Raw genomic sequence first — 23337 nt, forward strand, 5'->3', positions numbered from 1 at the left:
TCTTAACTACTCCGGTTAAAATCATACAGAAACTCAGGTAGATTCTTCTTCAAATTCTCCCTGAGAAGGAACAACACACTCCGGTGCTGTTTTAAAATAACAAACTTTTGATTGAAGTTATAAAACTAAGTATAATCACCACAGTCCTCTCACACATCCTATCTATTAGTTGGGTGCAAGAGAATGACTGGGTGTGACGTAGAGGGGAGGAGCTATATAGCAGCTCTGCTGGGTGATCCTCTTGCACTTCCTGTTGGGGAGGAGTTAATATCCCAGAAGTAATGATGACCCGTGGACTGACCACACTTAACAGGAGAAATATATATATATATATATATACACACATACACACACACACATATATATATATATACACATACACACATATATATATATATATATATATATATACATACACACACATATACTGTGTGTATATATATATATATATATATATATATATATACATGCAAGTTGAGGGATCCAAGCACTCACTCTATGGTAGATAGGTAGAAATTTCTTATGTATAGAAGAGGCACTCACAGGTCTTAGTAGGTATAAAAGTCTTTATACCTACTAAGACCTGTGAGTGCCTCTTCTATACTTAAGAAAGAAAGAAATATATATATATATATATATATATATATATATATATATATACATACATACATACATACATACACACACACACACACATATATAGAAAAGAAGAAGCTTGCACTCACTGGGTTTTTGAAAAAGGTGCTTTATTCAGCACAAAAAAATGTTACGTTTCGGGGATCAATCACCCCTTCATCAGACCAAACAAAAAGTGAACAAACAACAGTGTTTAAATTAAGTGTTAACCCCTCCCCCAGCTCAGAATAGGACAGCCCCACATAGGTCATGTGCAATATGACCCATCCTATATACTGTATATGTAAATGTGATTCTTAAACTAAACAAATAGTCTCATATCTCATATAACAATAAAATGTGGATAACAACATATTAATAGTGACATCAAAACATATAAGAAAAAATATATATGTTATAGAGGGCTGAAACAGTGCACAAAACTCACTAAAGTGAAAGACTAATTATTTTCCCAACTAAATATCAGCAGCAGAACGATCAGACAATAAGCAGCATGATTACATATGGTATTAGGTGAATACAATAATATATAAAATGCATAAAGCGCAATAGCACAGATAAATGTTCAAACTCACATTTGAGACTGCAAAAAATTGTAGCACCATTACGGTTAACAAGACCGCCAAGAGCCGACAAGATGGGCGTGGCCAAAACAGGCACCTAGAGGAAAACGTCATCCAACATTCACCAATAGGGAAATGGGCTGATGGGGGTCCAAACCCGCGCCGGACAACGCATAGGCACCGAAGACCACACCCCAGGAGGGGTGGGTGGCACGACTCACAGACCACCTCTTCCACCAAGATGACAGATGATATTGACATTATTGTCAACTTAAGTGATAGAACCCTCTCTGATACCGAAAGAACCCTGTTGAATCGTGGACTCTCTTTTGTACCCTCACAGGCCTCTGATGATTTTAAAACGTACGTGGACATTCAGAAACACCTACGTCTTCTACGACTTAAGGATCACTTTAAAGGGTCTATCAATGAAGAGACAATATCACCTTTCAGATCTAATAGTAAATTTGATCCGTCTAATAATAATGCAAGCTTGAAAACATATACAAGGTTACTTACCACTGGTCTATTATCATCTGCTAAACCTAGATTTCAACACAACCTAAGTTATGAAGAGAGAAAAGCCATTTCAGTCCTAGCAATTGACCCCACGATTGTCATTCGCCCTGCAGATAAGGGCGGTGCGGTGGTCATTATGAACTATGACAATTACAAGAAAGAAATTCTTGAGTAACTAGCTGATCCACTAGTTTACAGGAAACTGGATAGGAATTCGACTCTGATCTTCCAAAAAAGCATTGATGTACTACTAAAGAAGGCACTCCAACAGGATGCGATTGATGAGCAAATTTACCAATATCTGACAACTGGGAACCCAACGTGTCCTATTTTATACACGTTGCCTAAAATTCATAAGTCACTTGAAATGCCACCAGGACGCCCTATCGTGTCGGCTAGAAATTCTTTGCTATCACCTCTAGCTAAAATTTGTAGACTTTTATCTACAACCTTGTGTTATCAGAATGTCTTCCTTCCTAAGGGACTCCTCACAACTCATTGAAGAAATAGTGAATGGGTTATACCATCTGGATCCTAACAGTCTCCTTGTTACAGCATATGTGAACAGTCTGTATACGATCATTCCCCATGATAGGGGCATTATGGCAGTGCAGAGGGCACTCTTAAAGACACCATATGTGGGTCCCCCTGTTGATATACTTCTTGAGCTGGTGAGATGTGGTCTTGAGTTGAATTTTTTTAAAATTCGAAACCAACTACTATCTGCAAAAATCTGGCACGGCGATGGGGTTGAATATGGCCCCATCATACGCCAATATTTTTATGGAAGATTATGAGATTAACATCATGAAAATCGCTGAGAGATCACAAATATCCATGTATCGTCGTTACATAGATGATCTGTTCTTCATCTGGAATGGCACCACCGAAGATTTAGAAAATTGGTTGCAGGAATTGAATGACCTACAGCAGGGGTCAGCAACCTTGGGCTCCCAGATGTTTTGAAACTACATTTCCCATTATGCGGAGACACTCTTTAGGCTGTCTGAGCATCATGGGAAATGTAGTTCCAAAACATCTGGGAGCCCAAGGTTGCTGACCCCTGACCTACAGCATCCGGTCAAATTCAAATTGAAATACCATACTACATCAATTGAATTTTTAGATCGGAATTCCATTTTATGTGCCTCAAGTGCTCACCCTAGGAGCTTGGTTAATTCAATCCCAAGGGCTCAAATGATATGAACTGTACGTAACAATAGTGATCCCTTGAAAAAAAATCGGCCCAGTTAGAAGAGATGGGCCTTCGTTTTGTTCAGAGGGGGTATTCTCACCCTATGATGCGAAAACTGTGTCAAGAAATGGAACATCTAAAACAAAAGGAAGTCCTATCAGCACAGAAATTGAAGGAAGTGAACAGAGATGTGGTGGGTGAAACTAAGAGAATTATTTTTACCACTGAATATTCCCCGGACAAAAGAAGCTTTGCAGAGAATTTGAAAAAACATTGGGCGGTTGTCAACACAGACCCAACACTTCCCTTCAATGAATTTGGTCCACCTATGATTGCCTTTAAGAAGTGCAGATCATTGAGAAACCAACTTATGCTGACTGATCCCGAACACTACAGAAAGAATTGGATCCAGAGTAAAAGGAAAGGTTGTTTCAGATGCTCAGGATGTACCACCTGCAGTTCAATGATACAAGGATCCCACTTTCGACATCCCCACACCAATCAAAGTTTTAAGATCAAGTTCTAACTGACATGTACCACCACACATGTGGTGTATCTGCTAAATTGTACCTGTGGCCGTTTTTATGTTGGGAAGACGAGCGATACAATATGGACGAGGATGGCAAATCATAGGCACTCAATTCGTGAGGCCATTAAAAGTTAGGAATCCGATCAACCTGTGGCTAAACATTTTATAAAGATGAAACATGGCGTTAGTGATCTCAGATTTATTCTGATCGATCATGTGCCACCACCTAAACGAGGAGGTGACAGGAACCAGCTCCTATTACAAGTGGAATCTAATTGGATCTTCAAATTAAGAACAATACATCCTCATGGCCTGAATCGCCAATTGGATTGGGAATGCTTTTTGTAACTATGGTTGTGGTATCGTTCCTTTTGTTGAGATCTGTTGGCTTCATAGGTAGCATAAGATTAACCATATATTTACATATGCAGTTCTAATCTTTATAACTTCTTATGCATAATTGTATCTCTCCTGTGCGGTGATGATCCACTGTATGACCAGGACCACTATAAATGCTATGGGTGGCACACATTTATCTCTGTGCCTACCCACTAATTGTATTCATGGAAATGTGAAGTGGTGAACGCATCTGTCTAATTTATTTCCATGACCTCGTCATTTACTTGTGGATTTATCTTTTTTTAACACTATGAGGGTTTTTCTGAATGTAACGGTTCTACCCTATTTATTCATGTATACATATGATCCAGATATGACTTTCAGTGTTGTGTTTTTCAATGACTATGTTGTGTTCTAATTTCTATGCTGTCTTCCTTTCTAGAACCTGTTTAGTAGATAGGTATGATGACCCACTCCATATCGATCCTCACACATGTGAAGCGGTACTTATTTGCATCAAGTTGATTACCCGATGGCTGGGGTCCCCTTTCTTCATTCAGATTGCTGATGTTTTTAAATGATATTCATCTAATTAATCGTTGGCATATCTATGGGATTCTTTACCTGCTACCCTATTTGTTTCTCCTATATGCTATTTCTTTTATATGTTGTTTTCATTGATCATGTTTGTGTTCTGCCATCACACTAATCTTTTATTTGCATGTTGAAACCGCAATAGTTTTTGTTTTATGTGATCCTTATTTTCTTACTATTTATTTTTTTTCATTTGTAAGTTTGTTTCCACTCAATTGATGAAATATACACTGCTGATTGGTGGTTGTGAACTTCATGTATACAGAGGGCTACGATCCCTTGCACCAAATTCTTACATTTTTGTTTCATCTGCGCATACAATTTAGGATGATATAGTTGTTTAGATGATGTATGAAGATATACATTGTGTACTGTTACCTATGTTCGTTTTGTTATTAAACACATTTGCCCTTACATTTACCAAGCCTGCCATCCCATTTCCCTATTGGTAAATCAGGTCCGACAGACCTTTAATAAATAGGCCTCATAGAATAGATTGGGGGGGTTTTCAGCAGATCCAACAGATTCAAACTATAATGTTAGTTCATGACATGTGAGAATGCAATTATGCAAAAACAGTGCCGTTCCGTAAGGAAGTTAGTAAAAGTATAGATGAGGGTGTTGACGTTGTGTGATCTATTTAGATTTTGCTAGAGAGATCTATTTGGAGGAAGATGCTTGTACTTAGATTGAAAACGGTCTTGAAGATAAAAGTTCAGAGAGGAGTTGTACATAGAAAATTCTAAAGTTGGGCAAAAGTGGTAAGTAGAGTGCCTCAGGGTTCTGTCCTGGGTCTACAACTCTTTAAACTGTTTATTAAAGGGACATCCAAAGTCAGGTGTCAGTGTTTGCAGAAGATACAAAATTAAGTAAGGCAATACAGTCTGAACTAGATATAACTTCTCTAAAAGGGACTTGGATAAACTGAGAAAAAATAAAATAAAAATACAACCTATACATTCTAAATAGTATAGCGTTAGGGATATCATTAAATGGGAAGGACTTGGATGTTATTTTAGATAACAGACTTGGCAACAAGATGCAATATCAGCCAACAGTTACAAATGCCAGTAAGGCAATATTTATCCTGTATTAAAAGGAATAAACATAATTACATTTTCCTTTGCCTGTTAACAAAATCAATGGTAAGACCCCACCTTGAATATGCAGTGAAAGGTTGCAATTATTTACACTGGATAAGAGGCGTCTCTGAGGGGAAATGATTATATTATACAAATATATACAGAGCCCATATAAATAATTATCAGCATTACCTGTTTATCAATAGAACTGTACAGAGGCCGAGAGGTTATCCACTGTGACTTGAGGAGATTTCACCTACAGCTGCTCAAGGGGTTCTTTACAGTAAAAACATTAAGGATATGAAATGATCTGCCTAATTAGGTTGTTTTAGCAAATTCAGTCATGTTTTTTTTTTATAAAAGCAGGAAATACAGGAATAAAACACTATTGAAAGTATAGTAGCTTGTTGATCCAAGGAGAAATCCAGCTGGAATTTAATTCATTTATTTTTTTTAATAGTTTTTTGCCCTCCTTTGGATCAATAGTTAGTTTTTTTTAACCTATATTATGTATGAACAAATTTACTTACGCTCCTGGCCCTTGCCACGTCCAAGTTATTGTGTCCTAAAGAGAAAAAAATAAAAATAAATAAGCAACAATTTACTACAACTGTTTTCTTGTTTTTGTTTTTAAAATCATTAAAATTGAGTTGACAGTGATAGTAAATGTTTTTTGCAAGGAAGTTGCACAGTGTTTACTTACTTCAGTACTGCGGTTTCAGGGGTACCCCACAGTAAAAAAAAATAAAAAAAAATTAAATCAAAAGTAGTTCTGCGGCGGTTCAGCACGGAAGCTCTACCAACGCTGCAGTTTGGTTTTTTTCTTTTTAGAGGGCAATACAGTCAATAAAAAGCCATATTGCTAGCGATTAGGGATGTGCGATATGGAAGAAAAAAAAAAATCACAATTTTTTTAATGAAATATTGAGATTATGATTTTATTAAAAAATGAAAACAAATTTTGCATTAAAAAAATGCATTTAAAGGGACAGTCTGCTTTTTAATTGTTTAAAAAGATAGATAGTTAATCCCTTTAACCATTCCCCAAGTTTTTCATAACCAACACTGTTATATTAATATACTTTTTACCTTTGCGATTACCTTGTATCTAAGCTTCTGCAGACTGCCCCATTAGTGCTTTTGACACACATGCATTTTATCCAATCAGTGCTGAATCATAAATAACTCCACGGGAGTGAGCACAGTGTTATCTATATGGCATATATGAACTAGCACTGTCTGTGAAAAACAGTCAAAATGCACTGACATAAGAGGAGACCTTCAAGGGCTTAGGAAATGGCATATGAGCCTACCTAGGTTTAGCTTTCAATGAAGAATACCAAGCGAAAAAAAGCTACATTTTATATTAAAAGTAAATTGTAAAGTTGTTTAAAAATTGTTTCTAAGTTTAATTTTGACTTGACTGTTCCCTTTAACTGTTCAAAATGTGTTACCCTGAAGAGTGAATATGCCAGAGAGAGAAAAAAAATTCCCGCTCGTCTGATACCTTCTTTGTCTGTGCATACGTCAGGACTGGAGCAACAAGCCATGAGGAAAGTAAAATGGTGGCTGTAGCATTACGTGCTGTCACACTGATGTGATGCTTCCTGGAGGAGTGATCAGTGCTGATGCTGGGCTGGACTGAAGCGTTTGTGTGACTGACATGACATGTTAAGGAAGCCGTTTTGTACTATTTTTTTAAATTATTTTTTTCAGATATTTCATAGCCTCATATTGCAATTAAATGCATAATATGATTAATTACACATCAATACTAGCATCTTTGAGGAAATTGTGTGTGCAACAAAAGCTACCGGCTCTGCTGACTCTCTGGTGTGTGTGCGCGCAACAAGGACTACTGTAGTGGTGGTTAGGCAGACTTGTTAATAATGATTATTTCAACACTAAACAAATTCTGCAGTTGGGTTACCCCTGAAACTGCAGAAATGCAGTAAATACTATGCAACTTTCTTGCAAACAACATTTATTATCCCTTTACGGAAGTATAATGACAAATCTTAAAAGCATCTTCAAATTAGGCAAACGTGATAGTTTCTCAACAGCTTCACCATAAGAAATAAACATTGAAAAGTCTCCTAAAACTGCATGTTCTATCTTAAATGTTTATTTCTGACATGTCCCTTTAAATAGTCGTGCGGCATATGGTAGCAAAGAAGATCAATACATCTGTGCTCTTTTCATTGTTTATTAAACATAAATTATGCTTACCTGATAATTTAATTTCCATCGTGGGGAGGAGAGTCCACTGCTTCATTCATCACTTGTGGGAAATAAGAACCTGGCCACCAGGAGGAGGCAAAGACTCCCCAGCCAAAAGGTTAAATACCTCCCCCCACTTCCCTCATCCCCCAGTCATTCTGCCAAGGGAACAAGGAACAGTAGGAGAAATATAGGGTATAAATGGTGCCAGAAGAACAAAAAATAAATTTGGGTCCGCCCACTGGAGAACGGGAGGGTGCAGTGGAGTCTCCTACCCACGATGGAAATGAAATTATCAGATAAGCATAATTTATGTTTTCCATCTAAAGGGGAGGAAAGTCCACTGCTTCATTTATCAACAAATACCCAAGCTCTAGAGGACACTGAATGAAGAAAACGGGAGGGTAAAGGAGGCGGACCCTATACTAAGGGCACCACAGCCTGCAGAACCTTTCCCCCAAAAGCTGCTTCGGCTGAAGCAAAAACGTAAAATTTGTAAAATTTTGCAAAAGTATGTAAGGATGACCAGGTAGCTGCCTTACAAATCTGCTCCATAGAAGCCTCAACCTTAAAGGCCCAAGAAGAGGCCACCACTCTAGTCAAGTGAGCCGTAATCCTCTGAGGAGGCTTGTGTCCCGCTGTCTCATAAGCCAGATGGATCATACTCCTCAACCAAAAGGATAGAGAAGTTGCAGAAGCCCTCTGCCCCTTGTGCCTTCCAGAATACACAACGAATAAGGAAGACGTCTGTCTGAACTCCTTTGTGGCTTGAAGATAAAACCTCAAGGCCCGAACCACATCCAGATTATCAAGTAACCTCTCCTTTGAAGAGGATGGGTTAGGACACAAGGAAGGAACTACTATTTCCTGGTTAATGTTACAACTTGACACCACCTTGGGAAGAAATCCCAAACCGGTTCACAGAACGGCTTTGTCAGCATGAAAAACCAAGTAAGGAGGCTCAAATTGTAAGCCTGCCAACTCAGAGACTCTGCATGCCGAAGCAATAGCCAATAACAACAGGACATTCCATGAGAGAATCTTAATGTCCAGAGCATGCATAGGCTCAAACGGAGCCCTCTGCAAGACCTTAAGCACCAAGTTTAAGCACCAGGGAGGAGACGGATTCCTGAAAACTAATCCTAACCAGAGCCTGAACAAAGGACTGAATATCAGGAAGCTCCGTGAGGTTCTTGTGCAACAGTACCGATAAAGCCGGAGATCTGTCCCCTTATGGAACTGGTGGCAAGACCCTTATCCAGACCATCCTGGAGAAAGGCCAAAATCCTGGATACCTTGACCTTGTGCCTTGACCTTGTGCCAAGGGTATCCTCGTTCCTCACACCAGGACACGTAGGTCCTCCACACCTTATGGTAGATGTGTCTAGTGACTGGCTTCCTGGCCTGGACGAGTGTCGATCACTCTCTCCTAAAAACCTCTTTTGGCTACGACTAGGCGTTTAATCTCCACGCAGTCAGCCTCAGAGAATCGAGATTTTGATCAATTAAAGGACCTTGAACTAGCAGGTCCTTGTGACAAGTTAACTTCCACAGCGGATAAGATGACACCGCCACTAGATCCGCAAACCACATACTCCGCGGCCACGACAGAGCAATCAGAATAGCCGAAGCTTGCTACTGTATGATGCAGGCCACTACTTGAGGTAGAAGAGGCAACAGTGGAAATATGTAGATTAGGTTGAAGTTCCACTATACCGCCAAGGCATCTATCAGTTCCGCTTGGGGATGCCTGGATCGCGACCCGTATCTGGGTAGCTTGCAATTGAGTCTGGACACCATGAGATCTATTTCGGCGTCCCCCATCTGCCGCAGATCTACGCAAACATCTCGGGGTGGAGAGACTATGCCCCCCCCCTGGTGGTTTATATAAGCCACCGAGGTGATGTTGTCCGATTGGAATCTGATGAATTGGGACGACCCCAGAGGGGGCCAAGCCTTCAGAGCATTGAAAATCGCTTTAAGTTCCAGAATGTTTATAGGTAGGCTCGACTTCTCTCGAGTCCATCTGCCTTGTGCCTTTCTGGCACCCCAAACGGCTCCCCAACCTGATAGACTCGCATCCGTGGTTACAATCTCCCAGGATGGTCTCAGGAAAGAAGTCCCCTGAGACAAATGACCCGGTCGGGTCCACCAAGACAGGGACTCCCTCACCGGTGTCTCCAGATATATCTGTTGGGACGAGTCTGAATGATCGTACCTGGTCCAAGGACGGGTCGGGGGCCGCCCCTGCATGCCGACTTTGACTCGGCAGGCTTCTTGTTCTGCTTGGACTTATTCCAAGAGTTTGCTGGCTTCCAAGCTCCCTAGGATTGCTCAGATTTTGCGGAAGGCTGCTGGCGCTGAGACTTGTCTGCACGAAAGGAATGAAAAGTTGATCCCTTAGGTTTGGCTTTCTTATCCTGAGGTAAGAAGGCGCCCTTGCCACCCGTGACTGTAGATATAATAGAATCCAGGCCCGGGCCAAACAAAACCTTTCCCTTGAATGGAAGGGAAAGCAAGCGAGACTTAAATGTCATGTCTGCAGACCACGATTTTAGCCACAGAGCCTTGCAAGCTAAAACAGAAAATCCTGACGTCTTAGCATTCAGGTGAATAATCTGCATGTTAGCATAAAAAATGAACGAATGCGCTACAAAATCTCCTTGAGGGGGGTCTCCACCTCGACCATTGCTGCTAGTGCGTTAAACCAGTAGGTAGCCACACCCGCCACCGCAGCGACTGCCGCCGCCGGTTGGAACATGAACCCCGTCAGTTGAAACATCTTCCGCGACATGGACTCCATCTTTTTATCAATGGGTTCCTTAAAAGAGGAGCTATCCTCAAGTGGAATGGACGTTCTCTTAGCGAGTGTGGAGATAGTACCATCCAACTTAAGGATGGTTCCCCACAGTTCAAGCTGCGCATCCGGAACAGGGAAAAGCTTCTTAAAAGAAGACGAGGGAGAAATGGGCAAACCTAGTTTCTCCCATTCATTTTTAATAATGTTCGCCATTTTGATAGGAAGCGGGAAGGCCTGGGGCACTACCCTGTCCTCGTAAATCCTATCCAATTTAGGGATTGAAGGTTCCTCCGGAAGCTTCGGTTCCGGAACCTCCAGCGTAGCAAGCACTTCCTTCAGCAGAAAACACAAATGCTCCATCTTAAAATTTGAAAGCTGGTTCCTCCCCAGACGAAGGCCTAGAAGTAGCCGATTCCGCTTCAGAAGCGACATCCTCCGACAAGTTGGAATTGTCCTCCTCTGCGGATAATCTGCCCGAGATATCCAGCAGAGTCTAAGACCCCTGAGATGGATAGCTGTGCCATACCTTCCGCTTAGTAGGACGAGGCTTCGCATTTGTGGCCGCAGTGACCGCCGTCTGCAATTGATCAGCGAAATCTGGAGGCCAAAGGGCCCCTCCCACGGGAGGGTTAGTAGTGCCCTGGGGAACTGCTTGTGTAATTGGAGATGCTTATAGGGAACGCACCTTGTGGGACGGAGAACCCTCAGAGGTGGACGGCTCAGTTGTACTTAATACTTTCTTCTTTTTGGAAGTAGTAATATTGTCATAACATGTGGAATACAGTTGTAACGGCAGTTCCACCGGAACCTCCTCACAGTATACACAGTTAGTAGGTTTAGATAAAGAAGGAGTATCCTCCAACATCAGAGTCCTCCATAGCTTGCGCCTTTATTATTGGCTTGATTATTAATTAAATGGCACCTTTATATCCCAATGGCTGGGGGAATTACCACCTCCTATGACCCGGACTACCAGAAACAGCTTTCGTCTCCTCTGAACACAGGTTGAGAAAGAGGAAGTTACTGAGGCCACACCTGGTCACATTGAGTGCCATGCAGGACCGCCCCTGCACTGAGCAAGATACGCGCCAAAAAAGCCTGCCTCAATCTCTCTCTAACTGTTCCACACTGACAGAGCCTCATCTCACACAAGTGCAGTAAAAAACACAACATACATTATTATGATTATTAAAATCCCCCCTGTCCTATAACCCCCTTCCGAGGCTATTACCCTAGATTCTATACAGATAAAGGAGTCACACTGTGACCCTGTCTTCTTGCGTTATCACATATATATATAATGAAACGATCTTACCAGAATCAACGCCGTGGAACAGGAACACGGTCCTTAAAGTGTGACAGGTTAGTAGCGTCGCTCCTGACATAGACTTGAGAGAATAAAAGCAGGCAGCGAAACTCGTCAACGCTGATTGCTTAAATATCTGTAATATGAGTTGGGATGGTTTCGCAGGATAACTCCCACTGCATCTCCGGACGCTAACTTTAACCCATGCTCTCACTGAGAGGCTGACAGAACTACTTAAAACTAGTACTACCCTCCATAAGAGACTACTCTGAATTTCTGACACTTCTCTGCCAACCTCCTGTAACGAAAGGCAAAGAATGACTGGGGGATGAGGGAAGTGGGGGAGGTATTTAATCCTTTGGCTGGGGTGTCTTTGCCTCCTCCTGGTGGCCAGGTTCTTATTTCCCACAAGTAATGAATGAATCAGTGGACTCTCCTCCCCTTTAGATGGAAATGGTTGGAATATATGAGCCATAAGTACCATATTATACCAGGAGAACAGGTTGAATAAAATCAATGGTTTTCTAGTTTATATATCATTTTAATAAAGAAATGTCACATTTAAATACAGAGATTACATTTCCATTTATATGAACGTACAGTAGTACTTCATGGATGTGAAAAGCTGCAATTCAGAATTGCAAACACTGATGTCATAGTGTTGTAAACATGAGCATGCGTCAGAGCCTACCTCAGTATGCTCTCATGGAAAGTAAGTGAGTTTTAACAAAAGATTCCAAGCGAAAAGGGGACATTTAAAAAGGGACAGTCTACTAAAGAATTTTGTATTATTAAAAAAGATAGATAATCCCTTTATTAACGATTCCCTAGTTTTGCATAACCAACACAGTTATATAAATACACTTTTTAGCCAGGGCTGATTCATAAATAATTACACAGGAGTGAGCATGGTGTTTACCTATATGGCAGACATGAACTAGCAGGACTTACTGTAAAAATTAAGGTTTCTTATTTTTTTTTTATTCTTTGCTCTGTCTAAACTGTGAAAGTTTAATTTTGACTTCCATGTCTCTTTCTCATCCCTAGATAGACTCAAATCAGTTTTATTTAGGGTAAAAAAAATGTTTTAAAAAACCTAACATTTGATGACACCCTGATTTAGACGTAGCATACTACTTTAATGTAATTTTATAGGCCACTAGAAGGAAACCATGTTCAAGCAACTGAACCCTGTGAACCAATCTCTTTAAATGGGGTTTCCAGATCCACCAGTTGTGGCTCATCATGTAAGTACAGGCTTCTTAATAAACCATAACCATGATAAAGGAGTTAATGGTGAATGGCTGCCAGCATCTCCAAGTGAAATTCATTTTATAACTAGCAGCCAATGTGACAGTGTCTAGGTAAGTTCAGCTACCTGTACACTAGGGATACATTCTATGCTCCCTGTAGCTTATCGTTCTTTGGCAGGAAGCATTAGTCAGGGAATTGCATAAACATCCCATTGCCCCAATTTTGTTTTTAAACATTACAGTGACTCACAGAGTCCCAGATGGTGCTTCACAGATCAAGAAACTCATAACATCATTTGTACAGTAACTAGCACCACGATTGTCTTAAACTTAGCATGAAAGGTTTGTATTATTTTAAAACTATATTTGTGTAGCACACATTTCAAGCCAGTCATGTTGAACTGATAGCTACTTAAAGAGCCATTATAGCGCACTTCTGATTTGGCCACTGACTGACATGCAGTTCTCTGCAGCTCCTGAGAGGCACTTTAAGTGTTTAACCCCTTTGTGGGGTAAAAATAAAAAGACTTGCATGGTGGTTAGTGCTAAAATTACATGCTCTAACAACAAATTAATCAAATGTTTGCCCTATATTGGCCCCTAAATAGAAAAAAGGTCAAACATATACAAGGCAGAATTGAAAGGCCTATTGATTGGTATCACTAATAATCCTACGTTTAGTAGTTCTATATGGAACAATTCAGTTGAGACTTTAGGTTGACAATTTGGATGAATGGGTTATTTTTTTTAGCATTCATTTTTTAATCCACTATGCCAAGGCTTGACGAACCTAAGTGCCAGGACAACTAGAAAATTGGCCCTGGCACCCCAAAAATGTGAGGGACTGAAAGCTGCACCCTTGTCTTTTGTGGCCACCCAAAAAATGAGATTTCCTAACATTTAGGGCTGGTTCTAGATTGCCATATTTGACAAGACCAGCACTATGCTATTCCAAAACAAAAACTCAAGCAAAGAGATATGTGTGTGTTTGGGTGGGTGATGTGGATATTTGATCCAACAGTGCTATATGGGATATCCAAACACTGCTATTAGTTTGTACCCCTAACTAATGCAATTCAAGTACTCTTTCTTACTGCTGTAGAATGCTCTTTATTCTTCATTCTCATATTTTCCCTTCAGATCTGCAGCCTGATCAATAATCATTATCCTTAATGAGACTTTTATCCATAGAAAAATGCTTGTTACCTTAATGTCTCCCAGGTGGAGGCCAATTATTAGGCAATTGTATTGTTGTTAGGGCATTTTTTTCAACTGTGTAAACATGAAGCTTCCAGAGCAGAGGGGTTGAATATTTTTTGCAAAGTGCATATTTTGTTTGTTTTTTGGTCTTCAAAATATTTTTCTACATAAAACCAATATACATTTGAAAATAATTATTTTTTAGATTAAATGTTTACAGATAAAAATATCACATAGAACAACAAGATTGAATTGGTCAAGGGTCTGAATATCACTATATGCTTTAAAAGGACTTTAAATACCTTATAATTACAAGATATTTCTGTTCTGATGATATAACATATCAGCCAAATCTAAACCTTGTTTTCTGCACGTATTTCAATAGACAAACTCCACCCACTACGTGCCTCATTTGGAGAAGCCAATCTGGGCTTGGAGTCTGCAGACAACCAGGCTAGCCATGGTCCTTTAGTTGGTATATAGTGCATTGTTTTGCAGTTCTGATCTGTTAATGCCAATTGGTGAAAGATATATAAGCAGGGTTAGCCTCAGTGCTAAATTACATAAAAGGGGGCAAAAAAAATAAGCCTACACTGCAAAGTTGTTTTACTTTGCATTGTTGACATTTCAAATTGAAATTTCAATGTGTTCACTGCCCCTTTAAAGGATTGTTTGTTTATTTTTTCCTCTCTTTAATTATATATATATATGGTTTCTTACCATCTTGTTTGGATATCTTAAAACCACAGGCTGTACAGGCACTCCTGGAATGAATGCTCCTGAAAAGAATAAAAAAAAGCATATCAATTTTAAATTCCATCACGTTATGATATTACAACAAGAAAAAGGTCACTTTTGGTCCTTAAAGGGACATGAAACCAAAAAAAAAAAAAAATCTCTCACGATTTAGATAGAGAATAACATTTTAAACAACTTTCCAAATGACTTCTATTATTTAATTTGCTTCTTTCTCTTGTTATCCATTGCTGAAAGGTTTAGCTAGGAAAGCTCAGGAGCATCAAAGAACCTAGGTTCTAGCTGCTGATTGGTGGCTGCATATATATACCGATTGTCATTGGCTCACCCATGTGTTCAGTTTGAAACCAGTAGTGCATTGCGGCTCCTTCAACAAATTATACCAAGAGAATGAATCAAATTATATAATAGAAGTAAATTAGAAAGTTGCTTAAAATTGTATGTTCAACCTAAGCCATGAAAGAAAAAATTTGGCTTTCATGTCCCTTTTAAGGGATAGTCTAGTCAAAATTAAACTTTCATAATTCAGATAGATTTTTAATTTTAAACAGCTTTCTAATTTATACCTATTTATTAATTTTTCTTTCTTCTCTTGGTATTTTTATTTGAATGTAAGCTTAAGAGCTGGTCCATGTTTGGTTTAGTAACTGGGTAGCGCTTGCTGATTGGTGGCTTCATTTAGACACCAATCAGAAAGTGCTACCCAGGTGCTGAACCAAAAATGGTATGCTTACATTCTTGCCTTTTCAAGTAAAGATACCAACAGAACAAAGAAAAAAATAATAGGAGTAAATCAGAAAGTTGCTTAAAATTGCATGCTCCATCTGAATCATGCAAGTTTAATTTTGAATAGACTATTCCTTTAATACTCACTTATAAAGCTCTTCTTAAATAATAGCCTTTGAGTCCTTAATAATATATATACACAAATGTAATAATTCTAATTCAATAAAACAGACATATCATATGACACAAACGATTTGTGAACAAAAAAAATGTACACAGGGAACTGTAGGACCCTTGAAACAGCTACATTATTCAATAAGTAGTTTATGACTATATGTATAGGACAAATGCTATCGGTATCTGTAGAAGGTTATACTGTATATATACAGTAAATCAGACTAGCCCATTCTAAGATATATGTGAGCTATGGGACTATGTAGCATGCCTGTAAGGGAGTCTCGCCTAATAAAATCAGCAAGTGCTATTCATACATGCCTATGTCAGGTAACTTATGCAAATATATACATATAATCTTGACTGGCTGGACTCAAACTTATAAAATGCCTACTATAAATATAGCTGATCCTTTCTGTAAAAACAGAATTTATGCTTACCTGATAAAATTCTTTCTTTTGCGATGTACCGAGTCCACGGATTCAGCCTAACTTGTGGGATATTGTCATTCCTGACAGGAAGTAGCAAAGAGAGCACCACAGCAGAGCTGTCTATATAGCTCCCCCTTAACTCCACCCCCCAGTCATTCGACCGAAGGCCAAGGAAGAAAAGGAGAAACTATAAGGTGCAGAGGTTACTGAAGTTTACATAAAAAATACTATCTGTCTTGAATAGACAGGGCGGGCCGTGGACTCGGTACATCGCAAAAGAAAGAAATTTATCAGGTAAGCATAAATTCTGTTTTCTTTTGCAAGATGTACCGAGTCCACGGATTCATCCTAACTTGTGGGATACCAATACCAAAGCTTTAGGACACGGATGAAGGGAGGGACAAGACAGGAACCTAAACGGAAGGCACCACTGCTTGCAAAACCTTTCTCCCAAAAATAGCCTCCAAAGAAGCAAAAGTATCAAATTTGGAAAATTTGGAAAAGGTAGGAAGCGAAGACCAAGTCGCAACCTTACAAATCTGTTCAACAGAAGCATCATTTTTAAAAGCCCATGTGGAAGCCACATCTCTAGTGGAGTGAGCTGTAATTCTTTCAGGAGGCTGCTGTCCAGCAGTCTCATAAGCCAAACGGATTATGCTTTTCAGCCAAAAGGAAAGAGGTAGCCGTAGCCTTTTGACCTCTACGCTTTCCAGCATAGACAACAAACAAAGAAGATGATTGGTGAAAATCTTTGGTTGCCTGCAAATAAAACTTCAAGGCACGAACCACGTCCAAGTTGTGCAACAGACGGTCCTTCTTAGAAGAAGGATTAGGACACAGAGAAGGAACAACAATTTCCTGATTGATATTCCAGTTAGAAACAACCTTAGGGAGGAACCTAGGTTTAGTACGCAAAACCACCTTATCAGCATGGAAAACAAGATAAGGCGAGTCACATTGTAATGCAGATAGTTCAGAAACTCTTCGAGCTGAAGAGATAGCAACTAGAAACAGAACTTTCAAAGATAGAAGCTTAATATCTATGGAATGCATGGGTTCAAACGGAACCCCCTGAAGAACTTTAAGAACTAAATTGAGACTCCATGGCGGAGCAACAGGTTTAAAAACAGGCTTAATTCTAACTAAAGCCTGACAAAAAGCCCGAACGTCTGGGATATCTGCCAGACGCTTGTGCAACAGAATAGACAAAGCAGATATATGTCCCTTTAAGGAACTAGCGGACAATCCTTTCTCCAATCCTTCTTGGAGAAAAGACAAAATCCTAGGAATCCTGATCTTACTCCATGAGTAGCCTTTGGATTCACACCAAAAAAGATATTTACGCCATATCTTATGATAGATCTTCCTGGTGACAGGCTTTCGAGCCTGAATCAAGGTATCTATGACCGACTCAGAGAAACCCCGCATTGATAAAATCAAGCGTTCTAATTTCTCTGCAACTGACTGCTTGGAGATTGATTTGGATGCTTGAATGGACCTTGAATCAAAAGGTCCCGTCTCAGTGGCAGAGTCCATGGTGGCAGAGATGACATGTCCACCAGGTCTGCATACCAAGTCCTGCATGGCCAAGCAGGCGCTATCAAAATCACAGAAGCTCTCTCCGGTTTGATTCTGGCAATCAGTCGCGGAAGGTGAGGGAATGGTGGAAACACATAAGCTAGAGCATCTACCAGTACTGCCTGAGGATCCCTTGACCTGGATCCGTAACGAGGAAGTTTGGTGTTCTGACGAGACGCCATCAGATCCAATTCTGGTGTGGCCCATAGCTGAACCAGTTGAGAAAACACCTCCGGATGGCAAGATAGATGGCAAGAGTGAGTCTCTGCCCATCGGATTATCCTGGAAACTTCTATCATCGCAAAGGAACTCCTTGTTCCCCCCTGATGATTGGTATAAGCTACAGTTGTGATGTTGTCCGACTGAAACCTGATGAATCCGGCCGAAGCCAGCTGAGGCCACGCCTGAAGAGCATTGAATATCGCTCTTAATTCCAGAATATTTATCGGTAGGAGGGCCTCCTCCTGAGTCCACAAACCCTGTGCTTTCAGGGAATTCCAGACTGCACCCCAGCCCAGTAGGCTGGCGTCCGTCGTCACAATAACCCACGCTGGCCTGCGGACACACATTCCCCTGGACAGGTGATCCTGTGACAACCATCAAAGAAGAGAGTCTCTGGTCTCGTGATCCAGATTTATCTGAGGAGATAAATCTGCATAACCCCATTCCACTGTTTGAGCATGCATATTTGCAGTGGTCTGAGTTGCAAGCGAGCAAACGGAACTATGTCCATTGCCGCTACCATAAGTCCGATTACCTCCATACACTGAGCCACTGACGGCCGAGGAATGGAATGAAGAGCTCGGCAGGTGGTTAAAATCTTTGATTTCCTGACCTCCGTCAGAAATATTTTCATGTCCACCGAATCTATAAGAGTTCCCAGGAATGGAACTCTTGTGAGAGGAATAAGAGAACTCTTTTTCACGTTCACCTTCCACCCATGAGATCTTAGAAAGGCCAACACTAAATTCATGTGAGACTTGGCAAGTTGGAAAGTCGACGCTTGAATTAAGATGTCGTCTAGATAAGGTGCCACTGCTATGCCCCTCGGCCTTAGGACCGCCAGAAGGGACCCTAGCACCTTTGTGATGATTCTTGGTGCCGTGGCCAACCCGAAGGGAAGAGGCACAAACTGGTAATGCCTGTCCAGAAAGGCAAACCTGAGGAACTGGTGATGATCTTTGTGGATAGGAATGTGTAGATACGCATCCTTTAGATCCACGGTAGTCATATATTGACCCTCCTGGATCATTGGTAAAATAGTCCGAATGGTCTCCATCTTGAAGGATGGAACTCTTAGGAATTGGTTTAGGATCTTGAGATCTAGAATTGGTCTGAAGGTTCCCTCTTTTTTGGGAACCACAAAAAGATTGGAGTAGAAACCTTGCCCCTGTTCTGTCTTCGGAACTGGGCAGATCACTCCCATGGTAAAAAGGTCTTCTACACAGCGTAAGAACGCCTCTCTTTTTGTCTGGTTTACAGACAATTGAGAAAGATGGAACTTCCCCCTTGGAGGAGAATCTTTGAAATCTAGGAGATACCCCTGGGTTACAATTTCTACGGTCCAGGAGTCCTGAACGTCTCTTGCCCAGGCCTGAGCAAAGAGAGAAAGTCTGCCCCCTACTTGATCCGGTCCCAGATCGGGGGCTACCCCTTCATGCTGTCTTAGTGGCTGCAGCAGGCTTTTTGGCCTGTTTACCCTTGTTCCAAGCCTGGTTAGGTCTCCAGGTTGGCTTGGATTGAGCAAAGTTCCCCTCTTGCTTTGCAGCAGGGGAAGAGGAACCACCCTTGAAGTGTCGAAAGGAACAAAAATTATTTTGTTTGGTCCTTGTTTTATTTGACTTATCTTGAGGGAGGGCATGACCCTTCCCTCCAGTGATGTCTGAAATGATCTCTTTCAGTGCAGGCCCGAATAGGGTCTTACCTTTGAAAGGGATGGTCAAAAGTTTAGATTTAGATGACACATCAGCTGACCAGGACTTAAGCCATAACGCTCTTCGCGCTAAAATGGCAAAACCTGAATTCTTTGCCGCTAACTTAGCAAGATGAAAAGCGGCGTCTGTAATAAAAGAATTAGCCAACTTAAGGGCCTTAATTCTGTCCAAAATATCATCTAGTGGGGTCTCTATTTGAAGAGCCTCTTCTAGAGCCTCAAACCAAAAAGCAGCTGCAGTGGTTACCGGAACAATGCACGCTATAGGTTGAAGAAGAAAACCCTGATGAACAAAAATTTTCTTTAGGAGACTCTCTAACTTTTTATCAATAGGATCAATGAAAGCACAACTGTCTTCAATAGGTATAGTTGTACGCTTAGCCAGAGTAGAAAACATAATTTATGTAAGAACTTACCTGATAAATTCATTTCTTTCATATTAGCAAGAGTCCATGAGCTAGTGACGTATGGGATATACATTCCTACCAGGAGGGGCAAAGTTTCCCAAACCTCAAAATGCCTATAAATACACCCCTCACCACACCCACAAATCAGTTTAACGAATAGCCAAGAAGTGGGGTGATAAGAAAAAGTGCGAAAGCATAAAAAATAAGGAATTAGAATAATTGTGCTTTATACAAAAAAATCATAACCACCACAAAAAGGGCGGGCCTCATGGACTCCTGCTAATATGAAAGAAATGAATTTATCAGGTAAGTTCTTACATAAATTATGTTTTCTTTCATGTAATTAGCAAGAGTCCATGAGCTAGTGACGTATGGGATAATGACTACCCAAGATGTGGATCTTTCCACGCAAGAGTCACTAGAGAGGGAGGGATAAAATAAAGACAGCCAATTCCGCTGAAAAAAAATAATCCACACCCAAAATAAAGTTTAAATGAAAAAATAAGCAGAAGATTCAAACTGAAACAGCTGCCTGAAGTACTTTTCTACCAAAAACAGCTTCAGAAGAAGAAAACACATCAAAATGGTAGAATTTAGTAAAAGTATGCAAAGAAGACCAAGTTGCTGCTTTGCAAATCTGATCAACCGAAGCTTCATTCCTAAACGCCCAGGAAGTAGAAACTGACCTAGTAGAATGAGCTGTAATCCTTTGAGGCGGAGTTTTACCCGACTCAACATAGGCATGATGAATTAAAGATTTCAACCAAGATGCCAAAGAAATGGCAGAAGCTTTCTGGCCTTTTCTAGAACCGGAAAAGATGACAAATAGACTAGAAGTCTTTCGGAAAGTCTTAGTAGCTTCAACATAATATTTCAAAGCTCTAACAACATCCAAAGAATGCAATGATTTCTCCTTAGAATTCTTAGGATTAGGACATAATGAAGAAACCACAAATTCTCTACTAATGTTGTTGGAATTCACAACCTTAGGTAAAAATTCAAAAGAAGTTTGCAACACCGCCTTATCCTGATGAAAAATCAGAAAAGGAGACTCACAAGAAAGAGCAGACAATTCAGAGACTCTTCTGGCAGAAGAGATGGCCAAAAGGAACAAAACTTTCCAAGAAAGAAATTGAATGTCCAATGAATGCATAGGTTCAAATGGAGGAGCTTGAAGAGCCCCCAGAACCAAATTCAAACTCCAAGGAGGAGAAATTGACTTAATGACAGGTTTTATACGAACCAAGGCTTGTACAAAACAATGAATATCAGGAAGATTAGCAATCTTTCTGTGAAAAAGAACAGAAAGAGCAGAGATTTGTCCTTTCAAGGAACTTGCGGACAAACCTTAATCTAAACCATCCTGAAGAAACTGTAAAATTCTCGGAATTCTAAAAGGATGCCAGGAAAATGATGAGAAAGACACCAAGAAATATAGGTCTTCCAGACTCTATAATATATCTCTCTAGATACAGATTTACGAGCCTGTAACATAGTATTAATCACAGAGTCAGAGAAACCTCTTTGACCAAGAATCAAGCGTTCAATCTCCATACCTTTAAATTTAAGGATTTGAGATCCTGATGGAAAAAAGGACCTAGCGACAGAAGGTCTGGTCTTAACGGAAGAGACCACGGTTGGCAAGAAGCCATCCGGACAAGATCCGCATACCAAAACCTGTGAGGCCATGCTGGAGCTACCAGCAGAACAAACGAGCATTCCTTCAGAATCTTGGAGATTACTCTTGGAAGAAGAACTAGAGGCGGAAAGATATAGGCAGGATGATACTTCCAAGGAAGTGATAATGCATCCACTGCCTCCGCCTGAGGATCCCGGGATCTGGACAGATACCTGGGAAGTTTCTTGTTTAGATGAGAAGCCATCAGATCTATTTCTGGAAGTTCCCACATTTGAACAATCTGAAGAAATACCTCTGGGTGAAGAGACCATTCGCCCGGATGCAACGTTTGGCGACTGAGATAATCCGCTTCCCAATTGTCTATACCTGGGATATGAACCGCAGAGATTAGACAGGAGCTGGATTCCGCCCAAACCAGAATTCGAGATACTTCTTTCATAGCCAGAGGACTGAGTCCCTCCTTGATGATTGATGTATGCCACAGTTGTGACATTGTCTGTCTGAAAACAAATGAACGATTCTCTCTTCAGAAGAGGCCAAGACTGAAGAGCTCTGAAAATTGCACGGAGTTCCAAAATATTGATCGGTAATCTCACCTCCTGAGATTCCCAAACCCTTTGTGCCGTCAGAGACCCCCACACAGCTCCCCAATCTGTAAGACTTGCATCTGTTGAAATTACAGTCCAGGTCGGAAGAACAAAAGAAGCCCCCTGAACTAAACGATGGTGATCTGTCCACCACGTCAGAGAGTGTCGTACAATCGGTTTTAAAGATATTAATTGAGATATCTTTGTGTAATCCCTGCACCATTGGTTCAGCATACAGAACTGAAGAGGTCGCATGTGAAAACGAGCAAAGGGGATCGCGTCCGATGCAGCAGTCATAAGACCTAGAATTTCCATGCATAAGGCTACCGAAGGGAATGATTGTGACTGAAGGTTTCGACAAGCTGAAATCAATTTTAGACGTCTCTTGTCTGTCAAAGACAGAGTCATGGACACTGAATCTATCTGGAAACCCAAAAAGGTTACCCTTGTCTGAGGAATCAATTAACTTTTTAGTGAATTGATCCTCCAACCATGATCTTGAAGAAACAACACAAGTCGATTCGTATGAGATTCTGCTAAATGTGAAGACTGAGCAAGTACCAAGATATCGTCCAAATAAGGAAATACCACAATACCCTGTTCTCTGATTACAGACAGAAGGGCACCGAGAACCTTTGTAAAAATTATTGGAGCTGTTGCTAGGCCAAACGGCAGAGCCACAAACTGGTAATGCTTGTCCAGGAAAGAGAATCTCAGAAACTGATAGTGAGCTGGATGAATCGGAATATGCAGATATGCATCCTGTAAATCTATTGTAGACATATAATGCCCTTGCTGAACAAAAGGCAGGATAGTCCTTACAGTTACCATTTTGAATGTTGGTATCCTTACATAACGATTCAATACTTT

The 23337-nt window shown here is 40.5% G+C and overlaps 1 protein-coding gene across 1 annotated transcript in view; it reads right to left on the bottom strand.

Annotated features, from left to right (window-relative positions):
• Positions 1–23337, bottom strand: part of LPCAT1 (lysophosphatidylcholine acyltransferase 1) — a 451016-nt gene that overhangs the window by 118660 nt on the left and 309019 nt on the right. Inside the window, exons 6-7 of the mRNA XM_053714577.1 lie at positions 14957–15015; positions 5988–6022 (exon numbers count right to left, since the gene is read on the bottom strand). Of these exons, the coding sequence (XP_053570552.1) occupies positions 5988–6022; positions 14957–15015 (94 nt within the window). The remainder of the gene's footprint in view (positions 1–5987; positions 6023–14956; positions 15016–23337) is intronic.

Source organism: Bombina bombina, chromosome 5 (assembly GCF_027579735.1).
Source record: "Bombina bombina isolate aBomBom1 chromosome 5, aBomBom1.pri, whole genome shotgun sequence".
Lineage (NCBI taxonomy): Eukaryota > Metazoa > Chordata > Amphibia > Anura > Bombinatoridae > Bombina > Bombina bombina.